The 19,192-nt window shown below is 35.8% G+C and overlaps 1 protein-coding gene across 3 annotated transcripts in view; it reads left to right on the top strand.

Moving 5' to 3' along the window:
* CNTN5 (contactin 5) overlaps positions 1-19,192 on the top strand; it is a 628,741-nt gene that overhangs the window by 448,818 nt on the left and 160,731 nt on the right. For all 3 annotated transcript variants that reach the window (XM_051643085.1, XM_051643105.1, XM_051643094.1), the window contains one exon: positions 9,751-9,954. In XM_051643085.1, the coding sequence (XP_051499045.1) occupies positions 9,751-9,954 (204 nt within the window). The remainder of the gene's footprint in view (positions 1-9,750; positions 9,955-19,192) is intronic.

Raw genomic sequence — 19,192 nt, forward strand, 5'->3', positions numbered from 1 at the left:
TTAGGTAAAGAAGAAGTAGATCATGTCAGAATAACTCACACCGGTGCCATTAAAATGTAGAGAAACTCAAGTATCACAGTATAATCAGAGAACAAGAAAGATGTAACATGTGAAAGAGAGAAAAGGAAAAAATATTTTACATTAATTTCGATTGAATGTTTTGCAAGAGAAAATAATTTTTGCATCTGTTTACCTGAGTATTAAACAGCATCCTCTTTGTTTTCCAATGCCACACTTTTCATATAAGCACAATAGTGTTAATAAAGAATTCTTGTTCATTGAAACTATTAAGAAATATCTCAAATTATTAAGAAATAATAATTTTGTGTTACTGTACATTCAACACTTTTGCATCTTAAAAAAGGCTCTAACATTAATAAGCTATCCAAAGCAGTTTACCAGTGATTTGTCCTGTACATTTGACACTGCCAAGTTTTATATCTCCTGTAGATCAGTAAATACAACTGCGAAGGTTTGTTTTTAACTATTAAAAAGTTCAGCAGTAGAGGACAAGGAATTCCAGGACTGATCCTTTTGCTTTGCAGTCAGTTTTTAACATTTTCAATGCACAGTTATTTAATGTTGAGGTTATCCAATTCTATTTTATTAGCGTGTGCTTTTATAAAAGACAAATTCTAGAACATTACAGAAACTTTGTCAATAAAAATAACAATAAAAATATACTTAGTTTGTTTGACTAGGTTTATTTTCTTCCAATAGTTTTAATTATATCTCACGTTCTAAACTGGATAATAATAAAATCTCACATTGACTAGTTTTATTTAAGTTTAATGTTGGTCTTCCTGATTACCCTTCTAATGCTGGAACAAATTTACCTCTAATTCTTGTCTTTGAAAATTACTAATCATAGAATCATGGAATCATGTAAGTTGTAAAAGACTCTTTAAGGCCATTGAGTCCAACTGTTAACCTAGTATTGTCAAATCCACCACTAAACCATGTCCCTGAGCACCACATCTCCACATCTTTTAAAGACCTCCAGGGACGGTGACTCCACCACTGCCCTGGGCAGCCTGTTCTAGTGCCTGACAACCCTTTCAGTGAATAAATTTTCCCTAATGCCCAATCTAAACCTCACCTGACACAACTTCAGGCCTTTCCTCTTGTTCTGTTGCTTGTTACTTTGGAGAAGAGACCAACACTCATTTCTTTACAACATCCGTTCAGGTAGTTGCAGAGAGCGATAAGGTGTCCCCGCCTGCCCCACTTCTTTCATGTCTAAATAACTTGTTTCCTCAGCCACTCCTCATAAGACATGTTATCCAAGCCCTTCACCAGCTTCATTGCCCTTCTTTGGACATGCTTCAGCATCTCAGTGCCCTTCTTGTAGTGAGGGGCCCAAAACCAAACATAGTATTCGAGGTGTGGCATCATCAGTGCTGACTACACGAGGACAATCGCTTCCCTAGTCCTGCTGGTCTTAGATATTTCACTAATTCTATATAGTCAGCAGTATGGATTAAAAGAGCTTCACTGCCAATACTTACTTGCTAAATTAAGTTCTGTGTTATTACTTACTTGGACTGTTTAATTTTATTGCTTTTTACTATGCACTTTCTTCACTGCTTTTCATAGAAAATAGCATTATACGGTGACATTTGCATTACCTGGTATACTATAAAACATAGGACATCAATTTATATGGAACATTCAGGATTTTTCTACATAAATATTGATTTATATTCCTACCTAATAATAGATGAGCATCAATAATAAAGCTGTTGTTAGAATTATTATATTTGCTTTCAAAATATTTTTAAAGCATCTTATTTGCAGTTCATCTGCCTTGTGATTGATGTTTTCTCTTCCCAGTGTTTTTCTTCCTTAAAAAGTTATTTCTGTTCTAACCACAAGTTTGTTTCCACCTTCAGCTTCCCCCCCTCATACCATTTGCACTATTTTCCCTTTTGTCTTTACTTATATAAGACAAAACAATTATTGGTAAATGTCTTTTACATGAAAAGGTTACTGAGAATATGGTGTCTCAAAAATATCTCAAAAATAATTTCAAAATATGTCAAGAAAATAAAACATTTTCTTTTCTTTCTTTTCTTTTCTTTTCTTTTCTTTTCTTTTCTCTTTTCTTTTCTTTTCTTTTTCTTTTCTTTTCTTTTCTTTTCTTTTCTTTTCTTTTCTTTTCTTTTCTTTTCTTTTCTTTTCTTTTCTTTTCTTTTCTTTTTCTTTTCTTTGTTTTAATCAAGGAGGGGCCAGAGTTAGGCAGATTTTGAAATCTGCAAATTTACTGTGATAAAATTTTAAACACTGACTTTGTAGGCAATACAATGATAATGAGATCTTTAAGAAACAGCCAATCCAGATTTTTTAAGTACAAATCATATCAAATTCATATAAAATTTATTTTTTTTCTTTGAAAGTGTGAGTGGCCTAGTGGAAAGAAAGACATATTTAGCATTTGCGAGTGACTCCTAGATGCAAGAGATTGCAATCACCACAGAGCATAGAATGAGAATCTAAATATCAGTACATTGGAGAAACAGCTTGCAATGAGTAACAAAATTCAGCAAAATGCCGATTACTGTACTTTGAAAGATAACAAATTTACAGGTAGAATGAAGGGAAATAAGTGATTAAATGGTATTCTTCCTTGGAAAAACAGTGCCATTACAGAAAATTGGATACTTAATAGAATGAAAAATTGCATACTTCAATTCTAGGACGTACCAAGATGACTGTTACCTACAGATTACGCACGACTATTATTCCAGTCATCAATACTGTCAATGTCTCAGATAGAATATCATGTCCAGCTTTGGTTCCTGTGTTGTAGGATGTGGAAAAGCAGTAGAGATGACAACAATAAAACTAAGTAGAGCATTCTAAAGCATGTTTTTTAAGGAAAATTCAAGAGATTTGATTGATCTAGACTCAAGATCACAAGCCTGATGAGACAAGGATTATTATCTTCCATTGTAATTGCAAAAGTTAATATATATCATCAGTAAAGCATTTTCAACACTTTAAGTGTGATAAGTTACATAAGTAATAATCAGTATTGAAAAAAAAAAAAAGAAGAAGAAAGGAAATACACACAGTTATTAAGGGAAACTGTCTCATTATTAAGTGAACAACGAAAGAGGTTATTCTTAACATCTGACTTTAGACATCTTTAAAGACTGGGCTGATGACAAAAGAATAGCCTGAAGAACATGTGTGTTTGAGTTCCTATTGATCACAATGTTTGATTCTTTCTGGAACAGGTGTATATATATATATGTATATATATATATAAAAATCATGCCAATTACAATCAAATACACATAATAATCTAACATCCTTTCCCAGAAGCTTTTTTTTTCTGATTGTTTTTTTTTTTTGTATGGTATGTGGTCTCTTTAAAGAGCATATGTATGAGAAATATATTTCATTGGTCTTTACACATTTCACTGACTGACTACGTTTCATAGATGTCAAATGTATAAATGAGACTATATTGGCTGTGTACACTTGTAATGATGATATAATACTTGCATTCTCCACTACAAAATCAGTCCTGACAGTACACTTAACTTTCTACTATGTTTTTAGTTACTGACTGTGTGAATGGTTATAAAAAAGAAAATATTTGAAGATTTATCACTGTAATTAAATCTGAACAAAGACAAATACGTGATCTCTAGAACTGTGTTTCAGGTAAGTGAGTAGTAGATAGAGAGCCCCCAGAGCAGAAAAGAAGCAATTTCATTGCTAGCTGATAAATTGACAATATCTGTTTGCTCTATGAGGGTGCATTACAATGCAACAAATAAATTACCTTAATTAAATATTTTCTTGGAGGATTAATGAGACCTGATAATAAGCCTCTGCAGCACAAAGAACTGCATCAAAATTATTTATCTGGTTGTGGTGGGAGGCTGAAGGAACAACCCATTGTTATAATTCATCTTAGCTAAAAATGAAGCCTTCAGCCCTGTAAATGTGAAGTGTTCTTCATCATTATAATGCCACATTTTTGCACCCGTATTATGTGGTTGATACAGAGTCTATCAAACCAGCAAGTGTCATGATAAAGACTGAAACTGGACTTGAGATAAAATTAAGTTCTGTCTTCTCAGTAGAGGAGATTTAGGCATATATTTCTCCTTACACTTTATCTTGTTTAAACAGAATATTTCTGAATGGTACAGCAAAGCCATAATACAATTTTTGTGGTTTAAAGTTATATATATACAAACTCAGCCTGTGATCTTCAGTGCACTTTTTGCTGATTTTTTATTAATTAAAAAAAAACACATAACAACAACAAAAACCACAAACAAAACAACAAAAACAAGTTTCAGAATTGCTAAAACTCACGTATTATCTAAGATTTTGGCAGTCATCCAGCATCACTGCCATTTATTCATCAAGTACTGCCACCTTGTGGAATTGGAGTAATCAGAGGGAATCCTGGACAAAGAAAGAAGCTTTCCCAACAGAATCCTAGAGGAGATAGAGTACTGTATCTCCCACTGCATCACAGAAAGAAGACACAAGCCCCTTATTTCTTGTACAAACACCGTAACTCCACAGAAGTACAATTACAGGATGTGTGTTTGCATGCATTGCCCTGGAAGATGCAATGTTTAACCAATGTATGGACTGTACATTTAGGTTTTATGTGGCCTTCACAGAGTTTGTATGGGAACTTTCTTCTTACATCTTCACTTGCCACCAGCAATACCACTAGGCTGACAGGACTGATGAAAAGGCTGCCCAGAAACTGCATGGTAAAAGGATGAAATAAGCAATTTCTCAGGAGAAAAGCCTTGAAGTGAATCTGGCATTTACTTCAATCACTAACAAACACAGGAGTGAAGATGTGATGCTATTTTAATGCCTCCAGCACAGCTCTCATTACAATACTTATGAGGTTATTTCTTAGTGACCCACAATGACAGAAAGACTTTTGCATTACCATACTACTGACATGTTCTGCATCAGAACAATACCTCCAAAAGCACAGTCCAGCACTAATGAAAATGCTGATGTGTCAGTATTCCAGATTCATCCATTATGGAAAGTATGTCACGTTGTGACAGTTTAAGAATTTGTGGTGTAAAGCAGAAAAAATAGATCTTCAAAATTAATTTAGGGAAAATATAGCAAACAAAATTTCACACAACAAATTCATTTTCGTAGGAGATTTGTGCTCACTTCTCACTATTTTATTACCAAGTGACCAGATTTTCACCTACATAACCCACTAAAAAGTACTTAATGAAACATAGAAACAAATTGGACATTTCAAATGTTTTCCAAATGACCTTCAGAAAACAGATACAAAGCTCCTTGGAGACAGTTGTCTGTAAACAAGGCTGGTCATCCATGAAAGGAAATTGCAGTTTTGCAGTTACCAAAATTGCTTAAATGATTTTCACAGCAAGGCTTTGCATACAACAAAACTTACCAGCAGAAGAGTCATCCAACCCAAGCCACAGGAGAATGCCAATTTACAACTGCCTCTATAATTCATAATTTACCTTTTTACTCTGTGTTTCTGTTTGTGTTGATGAACAGTATCTATATCAAAGTTTCTTTTGTGTTGGCAGTTAACTGTAATTTCCAGGAAGGACTCTACATCTTCTTTACTGTTTTAGCATAGGTGTCATGTTAAAAATAAAATAAATGGGTATAAAAATAAAAAATAAGCTGAGCATATATTCTTCAAAAGTCTCTAAACTTCTGTATACTGCAGTATTCATAGTTTCCTGGTTTTACTTAAACTTTTTTCCCTATTGAAAGCAAAATGCACACAGCATGGAGAAACCATTTATTCAGACTTTTCTCAAAAGGAGATGACTTCTGAAGGTTCATATCTAGGGTTATTACTTGCTGATTTTACAGTTATAGTTTGGTTTATTTAGATTAAAAAGCTAGTACAATGACACCTGTGCTTTGTGCTTAGCTAGTGATACTGCTTCTAAAATCTTTTAACCTAAAGGAAACCTACACAAAATATAGGTTTGAAGTTCACTAACAACTGCAGTGAGCTGTGTACAAATAGGCCTAGTGTCATCTGTTTGGTCTTAGGCTTCTTGTTCTGAAATTAAAAAAGTTCACTTAGGAATTTACCATTTCCTAAGAGTGGGATTTCAGATAATATTTAAATGCAAGCCTCTCTTCCTGTAGTTTTCATGTGCTCCTGTGCTAAACCTCTGTGGAATTGTGGAATGTATATGCACTGGTGGTTTAGAATGTTTTACTGTGCATGTACTTTATTTAGGAAACAGACTTGTCTATAAATGGGCAGAAATATTTAAATGTTGATTCTCTGTCATTCTCTCTTTATTAGTGATATTTACATGTCATTGCAATCATTTGAGGATTCTTTTATGCTTGATATTACCAGAAGAAAACAGAACAAAACAAAACCCCAGTTTTTTTACTTGGACAACCTTCTTTAGGAATTCTGTGACTTAAGAACCCTAAATTTTAATTTTGCTGGCATACAAACTGAGAGCATTCAGAGTCCTAGAATATGAGCACCAACACACAATTCATCTCCCACCATGGCTGCAAATTTAGAAATGTGAGATATCTGTGTGATGGATCAATGTCAAGGTATACCCATTTTCCTATAATTGCAGTCATTCTTTTAACATCCTTTTGTAAAGTAACTTCTGCAAGATCATCTGTCTATTTCTGTCAGCTAAAAACTGTTGGGTCCCCAGATCCCAAGCCAGCTGTGGTTGTTTCTGACTGTTCTGCATAGCATGCAATGGAAATTGCAAAGTTTCCCTGCAATATCCCCACTGAAGCCTGTGCATACTGTATGGATATAACCCTCAGAATTAAGAATCTTCTGGACTCATTAATCAGGTCTAATAGGAAAGAAACCTTAAAAAAGCATGTAAGGTGAATTTCACCTGCAAAGAAGGTTCAGAATTCCAGCTCAATTCCAATGTGAGCATTCAGATGCAAAGTCTTCAGGTATTTGAAAGTCTATTCCTAAGGTTTTGCTTTTTAGAAATTAAAAATAGGAGTAATTCCTTCAATGTCAATCAGCTGACAATGGTCAAGAAGTAAACTGGTAGCACTTTTGTCTTTGCTTTGGAGTTTGGACTGCTGGCTGGGATACAGATGCTGTAGATATGCACAAATAAATGTATTAATTGCAGTTTAATATAATAAATTATTTGAGTTTTAGATCTGGCAAAACTTCTGTTATTTTTTTTATCAGTACCAATTCCTGTATTACTCTATTTTTGACAGCAAAAATAATTTATAAGGTGACAGAAAGACAGTAGACCCCCATCCTCCAGACTCAGCACCAGCAAAGACGAAGTATTATGTTTCCTTAGAGGCACAAAAATTTATTGCTTGAGATTAATTCCTCAGGAGTTGTTCTAATTAATAAATAATTCGCTGCATGTGTTTTTAGGGTACAAATGGATAAAATTCTATTCTACATGAACTGCCAGTGGTGACTGTTTTATGTTTGGTTTGACCTACTTTTAAGCCAGAGCAATTAGTGAGACTGATTGCTTTCCATTTGAATTGCTAACAGGTGTCTTCAATTAAAGCCTATGTGTTTTCCTTGAGCTTATATGTTCATCATCCCTTTATAGAATTTTATGCTGCCATGAATAATTTCTGCCAGATAAGACATCATAGCAAAATGTGGCAATGAAATTTTCAGAAAGAAATATCTGGACTAGTTAGTATTTTGCCTAAAACATAATAGAAGAGGAAAAGAATTTTGAATGCTCTGAGAGCTTTCAGTGAACCCTGAATCCTGAAGGGTCGTGTGTAAGCACTCATAATCACAATTAGAATTGAAAAATATTTTAAGCAAAAAGCCACTGTGTGCAGCTTAATTCTCTGTTTTGGAGAAGTCTTCCCCTGCTGTCAGGTAAATAGTTTTAGTCCTTTAACATCACATTTTTTTACTAATATCATTTCATAAGAAAATTGTCATGTGACTTCAAAAGTAGACTGAACTTCTTCAAAATTAATCCAGAACATCCTGCATCTCTACACCTTGTATGCTCCATTGGATTTTACTGATTAAAAAAAGAAAACAGTCATTGTGCCTTTGCATTCCTTTCTAACCACTGTGTCAAGGAATGGTACAACACAAGGGTGGAAAGGACAGAGGACTTAGAATTTCTGATGAGTTCCATACTGTTAAACTGCACACCTGGCTGTGTTTTATATTTAGCTGGGATGTTGATGTGTTTCACACTTACCATGAGCAGCTATACCATTTCCTCTCCTAGAATTAGCAGAAAAGCACCCAGAAATATTTTAATTTTGAAGCATTTCCTTTCACCCTTTTAATCCCATCCTTCTCCAATTAACTTTATATCAAGAAAACTTTCTGACTTGTAGTGGAGATAAAACTGTGAGGGAACCAGACTGACATACATGCAGTTATTGTCTTCACATTGCTCTAAAGGCAAGAGTAGTCACCTAAGAAATTTGAGTCTACAAAATTGGATCTTGGTCCCTATAAGGGAGCAGTTTGCATCTTGGAGTAGTGATAGGAATGTTATATACCTGAATAAGTCTTGGTTTTCTGACTTTGGAGTCAGTTCTTTAAAGACTATTATGGAAGTAGATTGCAGAAGAAATTGTCCCATAACTAATGTGGTAGTTTAAGTTATGAAGAATATATATATATATATATTTAAAAAAAAAAAAAAAAAGTGAAGACAAAATAAGATTGTGGAATATACAATTGAAAGGATAACAAGATGTAAAAAGTATACATAAGGTTAAGGCTTCAAAATCTGAATTGGTGAAACTCCACATGACTAATTCCCTGCAAGGAATTCCCTGCTCAATCAGAATCAACTTTACTGACATTTCTAGCACAGACACATTAATCCATCTATGCTTTTAATACATTAAGATATAATCTCATAGCAAATAATAGAAAATAATCTTATTTCTCAGTCAATTATTATTAGTATAAAAGGAAAAGTGTATATTTTCCAGGGGAACAGTGTGATTCCTGGGATAAAAAATAAGAACCAAGGCACTGCCTTTAATTACCATTTAAAAAAATCATTTTGATTAGTCTTTGATCCAACAGACTATGAGGCATAGTAGCTGGTAGATTTGGCTTAAGGAATTATTCATTTATCATAGCCATTTAAGATGCATATGGGAAGGGTTCTAAGATTCAGAAACAGATGTAGAAGATTGAAGTGTAGTGCAGTAATACTACCTGCAAGGTAGGTTGAATATTATTAGAATTATTATTATTATAATTAGTTGTTAGAATATACTGTTTTTAAAAATAGATGTTCAGAATAAAACCTGTTTATACATACACTTGCAGAAGTCATCTCTAGCTCTATAGGAAGCATCTTATTATATTTCACTGCAAATATAATGAAGTAGATAAAAGAATGTTTTGTATATTATTTTTGGCTTGACCTTAAAGACAAGAAAAGAACATTGTCTAATATTTTATGGGTGTTTTCTGAGTATATTGAACAATTTAATTATATAAAAATATTTTTCTGGAACTAAATACATCTTCCCAGGGAACTTGTGGAATCAATGTTTATACTATTTTCAAAAGTCCAAAGAGAGAAAAAAAAAATCTCCAATTCTAAAACAAATAAATAAAAAGTCTTAAAAACCTTTAGCTTTTGTGAGGTATTTTCTATATTATTTAAAATTAATGAACAGCATCAACTGTATCCACTACCATAACAAAATACTGTTTTCATAATTGCTTTCTCTTATTATTTTTTTTTTTCCCCTGTTTGATTTCAGAGATCATCTATAGCTGGGTTTTTAACGAATTCCCATCTTTTGTGGCAGAAGATAGCAGACGCTTCATCTCTCAGGAGACAGGCAATCTCTACATCTCCAAGGTGCAAACATCTGATGTTGGCAGCTACATATGCCTGGTAAAAAACACAGTGACAAATGCCAGAGTTTTGAGTCCTCCTACACCTCTGACACTAAGAAATGATGGTAAGAAATACATTATTTCTGGGTACCATATAAAAGCAAAAATACTAAGCCAAAAGTACTCCAATTAATTTAAGAATCATTATTTTATTGTTTTTCAATATAAGAGGGCAGCAAATATAACACCCATCTATATGGGGGCTGACCTGCTGGAGAGCAGTGTAGGTGAAAGGGACCTGGGGGTCCTGGTGGACAGGAGGATGACCATGAGCCAGCAATGTGCCCTTGTGGCCAAGAAGGCCAATGGCATCCTGGGGTGCATTAGAAAGGGTGTGGTTAGTCGGTCAAGAGAGGTTCTCCTGCCCCTCTATTCTGCATTGGTGAGGCCGCATCTGGAGTATTGTGTCCAGCTCTGGGCCCCTCAGTTCAAGAAGGACAGGGAACTGCTTGAAAGAGTCCAGCGCAGAGCCACAAAGATGATGAAGGAAGTGGAACATCTCCCTTATGAGGAGAGGCTGAGGGAGCTGGGTCTCTTTAGCTTGGAGAAAAGGAGACTGAGGGGTGACCTCATCAATGTTTACAAATACGTAAAGAGTGAGTGTCAAGAAGATGGAGTTAAGCTTTTCTCAGTGATGCCCAGTGATAGGACAAGGAGTAATGGATGCAAATTGGAGCATAGGAGGTTTAAAGTGAATATCAGAAAAATCTTCTTTACTGTGAGAGTGACAGAGCACTGGAACAGGCTGCCCAGGGAGGTTGTGGAGTCTCCTTCTCTGGAGACATTCAAAACCCACCTGGACGCATTCCTGTGTGATGTACTCTAGGTGACCCTACTCTGGCAGGGGGGGTTGGACTAGATGATCTTTTGAGGTCCCTTCCAACCCCTATGATTCTATGATTCTATGATTCTATGATTCTGTAAGAAAGGCAGAAAGGAGGATCCAGGAAACTATACATCTGTCAGTCTGACCTCGGTACCAGGGAAGGTCATGGAGCAGATCATCCTGAGTGTTATTAGGAGACATATTGAGGACAACCAGGGAATCAGGCCCAGTCAGCATGGGTTTATGAAAGGCAGGTCCTGCCTGACGAACCTGATCTCCTTTTGTGACCTGATGACTCGACTATTGGACAAGGGAAGGCTGTGGATATTGTTCTATCTGGACCTCCAAAAAGCATTTGACACGGTTCCCCATAGAACTCTCATAAAAAAAAAGTGGCTGCTCATGGCCTGGATGAGCATACGATCTGTTGGTTCAAACACTGGCTGGACAGTCGGGTCCAAAGAGTGGTGGTCAATGGAGTCAAATCCAGCTGGGGCCAGTCACAAGTGGTGTTCCACAGGGCTCAGTGTTGGGACTGTTTCTGTTTAGCATCTTTATTGATGATCTTGATAAGGACATAGAGTGTATTATCAGTAAGTTTGCAGATGACACCAAGCTAGGCAGGAGTGTTGATCTGGATGAGGATAGGGAGGCTCTACAGAGAGACTTGGATAGATTGGATCATTGGGCTAATGTTACTGGGCTTCAACAAGGCCAAGTGCCGGGTCCTGCACTTGGGCCACAACAACCCCAGGCAACGCTACAGGCTTGGGGAAGTGTGGCTGGAAAGCTGTCTGGGAGAAAAGGACCTGGGGGTTCTAATTGAAAAGCGGCTGAATATGAGCCAGCAGTGTGCCCAGGTGGCCAGGAGAGCCAATGGCATCCTGGCTTGTATTAGAAATAGTGAGACCAGCAGAAGTAGAGAGGTGATTGTCATTGAGGTGCTGGAGTGAGTACAGAGGAGGGCAACAAAGCTGGTGAAGGGCAGAGAGAAAAAAATCTTATGAAGAATGCTTGAAGAAGCTGGGAATGTTTAGTTTGAGGAAGAGGAGGCTGAGGGGAGACCACAGTCTCTACAACTACCTGAAAGGTCATTGTAGAGAGGTTGGTGCTGGTCTCTTTTCATAGGTAATTAGTGACAGAACAAGAGGGAATGGCTTCAAGCTGCAACAGGGAAGGTTTAGACTAGACATTAGGAAAATTTTTTTCACAGAAAGAGTGGTTAGACACTGGAATAGGCTGCCCAGGGAGGTGGCTGAGTCACCATCCTTGGATGTGTTTAAGGGTCATTTGGATGTGATGTTGGTGGATATGGTTTAGGGGAGAACTTTGTGTAGTAGGGATGATGGTGGGACTCAGTGATCCCAAGGGTCTTTTCCAACCTGAATAGTTCTGTGATTCTATGATTCTATATACATGCATTTATTGTAGCAATAAGCAAAGGAAAAGTGTTCAAGGAGACAGTTTATTTTAAAACATTTAACAGTTGTGGGAATATTTAGGCTTCCAAAGGCTGAGGCGCAATCTGACATCTCCTGATGTATTTTGCTTAGAAATCCTTGCTTACTATTCTGGTGCTCTGTCACTGACAGAGAGAAGCAGATCTTCTTTCTCAGTAATGGCTGTTTCTTTAAGGCTTGGTTCATTTGCCTAAACACAGGTGACCGCTGCCCCACTAGGATGCTCTCAGGTATCTGAGACATCCACAGGGGACTGGCAAATATCACACAGGGCTTACAGACCAGCAGCTGGATGCCAGGAAATATGTATTCATGCACTCAGATAACACAAGGCACACATGGTTAGGTAAGTGAACAGTGGTCTTAGTGCTTAAAACTTTACCTGTTGCTGTACTAAGGACCTGCTAAACTTTCAGGCTCAAATTCAGTGCACTAAGTACCACCAAGAAGACTACAATTGCTTTGATTACAGTGGTAATTATCCAGGTAGTTTTGAATTTCATTAAGGCATTTAATAGCAGTAATTTTTCTGGAAGTAAGTACCTAAATCTTATTATCAATAAGTGACTTAGGATTTAAAAAAATAATAATAAAAAAACCCCACAACATCTTCCAGTAATATTTCCTATGGAGCAGTGTGGCATTTCAATGCAAATGATATGTAAGTCTGATTCTGTTGGAATATCTGCCTTCAGAGGCAACACAGCTTTTGCAGCAAAAAGATTGATATTTATTACATTATCGTTTCTTTTTAGTTTTCCTTCCTGTCAAAATAATGTTATTTTTTAAAATAAGAATTAATGATTCCATAAGAGCCTATATATTATTTTTTTCCACGTTATTCCACATTTAATGATGCTTTCTAGCTCTTCAGAAACACTTTTCAGCAATTCAGCATGTGTAAATTCATACTTACATAAATCAGAGAGAGAGAGAGAAAGACTCTAAGGCTTTTGCCTTGCTGACAGCTTTTCCTATAACTTAGACTAGTCCTGTGCTACTGCATATTACAAAAACTGGACTTAAACAAAGATTACTTTAACAGAGTAAGAAAAAAAAAAAAAGTATTCATGGATGAGAACTGAATTAAGTTAATCTTTATTCCTCATAACAAGTTTAAATTTCTGTCCTCAGCATACAGCCTCTGCAGCAAAAAGCTGCATGCTTTACTGTATCATTTCCTGTTTTCATTTCCTGGTTTGGTACCTATGCTAATTATTGAGTTTGAGGTGTTTAGCTTTACTGAATTAACATAACCTGATCTTGTCAGTATCAAACTTTGAAAATTAAAAAACCCATTTACTGTCTTTTTAATGTTTGAACTTTCACAAGAAAAGATAAACATGAATTCTGATGTTTATTACTCATATTTTGCTCTAATGCTTTTTTATTACATTTCTTTATGCTTTTATTGGTTTCCAGTTTTGTGCAGAAATTCAACAGATTTATTATCTGTACCATACAGTACATAGGAACACAATACAGGATAAGAAATTGGGAGAATGAATAAGGATAAAATGCATCACTGAGAAACAAAATCTGGGAAGGAAAACTGCACAGATTTTCTTAAATGTCAAGTGGGTAGTATTTACCAGCCTCAAGTAAATTTGGATTTCACAGTTTCTGTCATACAGCTGTGATAACCCAACCTTTGGACACACTGGAGCATTCACACATAGATTAGTTGCTCCTCAAAACTTTCCCGCTTCAGTTTTTCACATGCACTAATTTCTACTAGTTTTCCGTGCCTTCATGTTTATCTGCTGGGATTTTGGAAAAGCCCTTTTATTGTAATGGACTTCTTCATTATTTCTTAGTAAATTGCTTGATTTTCCTGCATGACTGAGCAAGTTTCTCAGAGAAGTGATCCAGACTTTCAACCAAACCTTGTGGTCTCCATAAACCTACCTAGAAAAAATATTCAGGAAAATTCCGGTTACTAAATCATGTATTATTTAGGACATCTGCCTTGGTCTACCTCCTCCTCAGAATGCAACAAAAAACCTATATGGGATCATAATTAAAATATTCCATTAACGGTACTGTACTTTTTTTCCTTTTGATTAAAATTGCTTTAGGTTATATTGCCTTGTCCATTGACAAATAGTAAAGGTTGATGACAGATTTTAAAATATATGTATATTATAGTCCAAAATATGGGATAATATAGCTGCTGAAAAAAAGTGCTCATTAGAGTTAAGGAAAATTAGAGTAATTTGTTAAGAAAGAAACAGCTGAGGATGGAGTCTAATAAGGAAGTGAGAAATTAAAAATGGCATTAAAACAAATACCCAAGTACCTGAAAATTTACTTGACACTATGCCATGGAGTTCTGTTTTGTGATTTCAAATTATTTTTTAAGCTTTTTGATTCGAAAATTAATTTAATCACTTTCTACTTTTCAAATATTTGCTTAAGCTTAAAAATCATACCATCTTTTAAGTTCTAATGGTTGGCATCACATCCTACTCAACATGTTTGTCAGAAACACAAGAAGCTGTTTACAACTTGTGGTTGTAAACAGCTTTTTCAAAGGGCACTATATAAATAAAACTCTTTGTATCATAGAATAACAGAATGGTTTGGGTTGGAAGGGACCTTGAAGACAACCTAACTCCAATCCCCCTGCGTGGGCAGGGACACCCTCCATTACACCAGGTTTCTTAAAGCCCCATCCAACCTGGCTTTGAACTCTTTCAGGGACTGAGCAGCCACAACTACCCTGGGCAACCTGTTCCAGTGTCTCACCACCCTCACAGTAAAAAATTCCTTCCTAATATTAAATCTAAATCTGCCCTCTTTATTCTGAATTCTCTGGACACAGGGATGATTAAAATATATTCAGCTTGATATATTTACCATTGTTCTCAGAATTTTATATATAAACAGTACCTGCACCAAGGTGACTGGACAGGTTGTGATGAAAAAAAATACTCCTGTGATTTGTCTCTATTTATCTATGGGGAAGAGAGTGAATAATATTATGGCTTTCAGTCAAACTCTGCAAGAATGTACGAACTTCTTGGGCTTTTATTAATATTTTATTTCTTTCATGATGTGTCTCAAGGGGTAACTTAGCTCCTTGATATGAAGCAAATTAAATAAAAACATCAAGAAATCCTTCAATGGATTCTGAATAAAATGAATACCTAATTTGTTCAAATGTCCTTGACAATCAGTCATTTCATACAATTCAATTTCACTTCAAGCTGGGTTATAAAAACACTCTAAAATTCTATCTGAAGGATAAAAAGTTTTAGCAGGAAAAAAAAAAAATGCATCATTCCATTAACTGCCTTTATAATGCATTAGAATTTTTGAGGAATTATTTAATAACTTCTTACAAATAAACAGCATTGTTAAAATGGATGTTTGCAGGCTTGGATGCTGATTTGGAGCAGTAAATTATCCTGACTAATAAAAACAGGAGCAAGCCTCTTCAAATTTGGGAAACAGAAACCTAGGGAGTATAAACATTTGACACTTGATAGCATAAGGCAGCTATTTCAAATTTATACATTCTCGTTACTGTTTTTTTTTTCCTTTTAAATCTTTTTTATTTCTCTTGAAAACATGTTCACTTTAACTTTATTACTGTACATAAGAGAATTAAGTAATTCTTCATTTTTTTTCTTGTGTAGATACTGCCTAGTGGCTTTGCTACGGTGAAATTTCCAGGGGAAAACAAAACAAAACAAACCTGTAGAATTTTGGACATCTGAGGGTAGTTTCTACTGTTAAGGTGAATTAATTTATACCTCAAAAGAGGTCAGTCTAGCTGACAAGATATATTCTCAGGAAATGAGAATGCAGATCTTGACCTTTAAATTGTTTTTTCCATGTCATCATAGTTCTGTGAATGGAATCAAGTATGTCTGAATTCTGTTGATTAATTCTGTGTGATTAATAGTCTCACATAATGGTAGAATGTATAGTTATAAAGGTATTAAAGATGTTAATTTCCACTTTTACATGATGGAACCTGTTCTGCATGTACTTATTCAGGCTGAACTCTGGGATATGTTGTTTGAGTAGGTGTGAGTTATCTAAAGATCTCTCACCCAACATTAAGAAAACTTTGGAAGAAGTCATAATAATTTCCCCAATGGTGGAAATTAAACAATAAAAATAGCCAGTATAGGACAGTAAGGTAATAAGTATTACATGAAAATAAAGGTTGAGAAAACTAAACATTTTGACATATATTATTACCATCCCTGAAAAATTATTATAATTGTTAATTAACTGACAATTATACTTGAAAGTCTTTTCTTAAAGTGTAAACCTAATGTTTGTAATATGTCAGCTTTCCTCTTCAGAAAACCACTTTTTTTCCTGCTTAAATTACTATTTTTTCTTCCAACGTGAGTGCCTGGGTAGGAGCAATCCTCATTATAAATACAGGCCTGGGGGATGGTGTGATAGAGAGCAGCCCTGCAGAAAAAGACTTGGTGGTACTGGTGAACAAAAAGTTAGACATGAGCAAACAATGTGCACTTGGAGCCCAGAGGGTCAATCACAACCTGGGCTGCATCAAAAGAAGTGTGGCCAGCAGGGTGAGGGAGGTGATTCTCCCCCTCTGCTTTGGTGAGACCCTGCCTGGACTACTGTGTCCAGTTCTGGAGCCCTCAGCACTAGACATGGACATGGAGCTTTTGGAACAAGTCCAGAGAAGGGCCACATAAATGGGCTGGAGCACCCCTCCTACAAAGACAGGCAGAGGGAGTTGGGGTTGGTCAGCTCAAAAAAGAGAAATCTCCAGGGAGACCTTATAGCAGCTTTCCAGTACCTGAAGAGGGCCTACAGCAAAGCTGTGGAGGGACTTGTTACAAGGGCGTGGAGTGATAGAATGAGTGGGAATGGCTTTAAAATGGAAGAGGGTGTGAGGGTGGTGAGACACTGCAACATGTTGCCTGGGGAAGTTTTGGCTGTCCCCTACCTGGAAGTGTTCAAGGCCGGGTTGGATGAGGCTTTAAGAAGCCTTGTCTAGTGCGAGGTGTCGCAGCCTGTGGCAGGAGGATTGGAACTTTAGGACCCCTTCCAACCCATACCATTCTCTGTTTCTTATGGAGCTGATTAATAGAAGATACAAGGCATGCCTCGGTTGTAATGGGAGCTAAAAATATTTCTGTCTGTGACTTTATCCTGATGAGTTTTCTGGAGTTTACAATCTTACAGACTGCCTCTTTCTTGTGGGTTATATTGCAAGATGATTAATTTACATTTTTCAAGTGTACATTCATATCTCATATTTGAATTATACAAGTCCATAAAAACTATGCAAGGCTGGTTGGAAACTGTAGGAACCTCTTCTAATGCTCTAGGACAGATTCAAAGTTGAAATAATTCCACTCTGATTTTTTTCAAGCAGAACCAAACTGTCTGGGCAAAATCAAATTCGATCTCTGGTGATACACAAAGACTGATTGCACTGACAGTGGTATCAAAGTATGTAACCTCTGCTCCAGTTGAAGCCTGATAAATGGCAATGTCCCTGGGCAGCCATTACTCCTGTAGTAAACATGTTGATGCTCCCCTAAAATTTTACTGAGATATTCTAATGCTGGAATATTATGAATTTCAGTAGGAAAATTGGGAAAGGTTTGGAAAAGATTAGTCTCACACATTCAGTGTAGAACAAGAACTCATACAACTGTGAAATGGTTTGCTTTGTATTTAGATTACTCTGAATATAGTTTACTCTAAACTCTGTTATGATAATCTCATTTAAAGAGTTTAATTGCCAAGTTTTCCCACTAGTTTATAGAAGTGCTATCTGCTGGAAATAAGATGCTAGACATGTATCATCTTGCACATCTTCTGCCCTCATGTATTCTTGTTTTGCTTTTCCTCCTGATGATTTATTAAACCATTACACAAAGGAAAGAGTTAACTGATCCATACACAGACTATAGTAAGCATAAAATAAATGAACCAGAGAAAAAACTTTCTTCTAAATTCAAGTCAGGATTAGGAATGGTGTTTGATTAAACTGCAGCTATTAAGATTTCGGACAAAAGTGTAGTGGTAATATTTTAACTCATTGTGACTAAATTTAAATCTGTGCAAACTGATAACAAATATAACCTTTATAGTTGTGAATGGTTTCAGATTATTAGGAGTGATTTTACCTAATGTTATATAATTTACTGTCTCAGGATCTTAGATACATGTTCACATGTGACTGCTTGGTTTGCAATAGTTAGGTATGGCATCATGTTCAATTAAAAATTACTTGTCTGTTTAGTGTTCTTGTCATCATAGTGAAATAATTTGATTGCCAACAGCTGGAATTTTGCTCAAGGTTAGGATTGCAGTAAGTTTATAACAATAATGATTTGTTGCTATTGCATCTAAAACAATGGATATTTTAACAGCTGTTGCTAATGGAGGAGAAATAGTGTTAGCTTGATCTTTCTTATTGAGGAAGTAATAGGTACTTGTATTTGCATGGTTATATAAGGAGTCTCAAATGGAAAACATTTCCCATTTAGGAAGATCTTTCCAGTTAATTAGATAACAATGAATGTTAGAGAAACACCACTTTGTGTCTTGATCAGAATCAAATAAAAAAATCCTCTCTGGATGCTCCAACTATTTTGACACCTTTGGTACCTGACTGGAAAGCATATATTTTGTTTTCATCCCATACAAGAGCAGTGCAGGTTGCAAGAAAAATGGAGCTTAAGGTCATATTTGAAGCACAAACAATTACATCATTTTTTTGCAGGAGAAATTAGGTTCTTTGAGAACTGTGAACATACCATCAGGAAGACAATTAAAAATCCCATGAAAATTAGATCCTCCTCCTAATAATTTAGATTAAATAATGTTTGCCAAGTTTCTGAGTAGCTTTTGTGAGGCTTACCTGGATTAACAGCATGCAATTGGAGATGAGGAACAATAAACACTGGCCAGCAATGCCTAAAATAAATCTGCCAGAGATTTTTTGATGCAAGTTCAGTACATTCTCCTCCCCTGTAAAAATAAAATTAACAAAAAAAGCAATTATACTTC

This window comes from Apus apus, chromosome 1 (assembly GCF_020740795.1).
Source record: "Apus apus isolate bApuApu2 chromosome 1, bApuApu2.pri.cur, whole genome shotgun sequence".
Lineage (NCBI taxonomy): Eukaryota > Metazoa > Chordata > Aves > Apodiformes > Apodidae > Apus > Apus apus.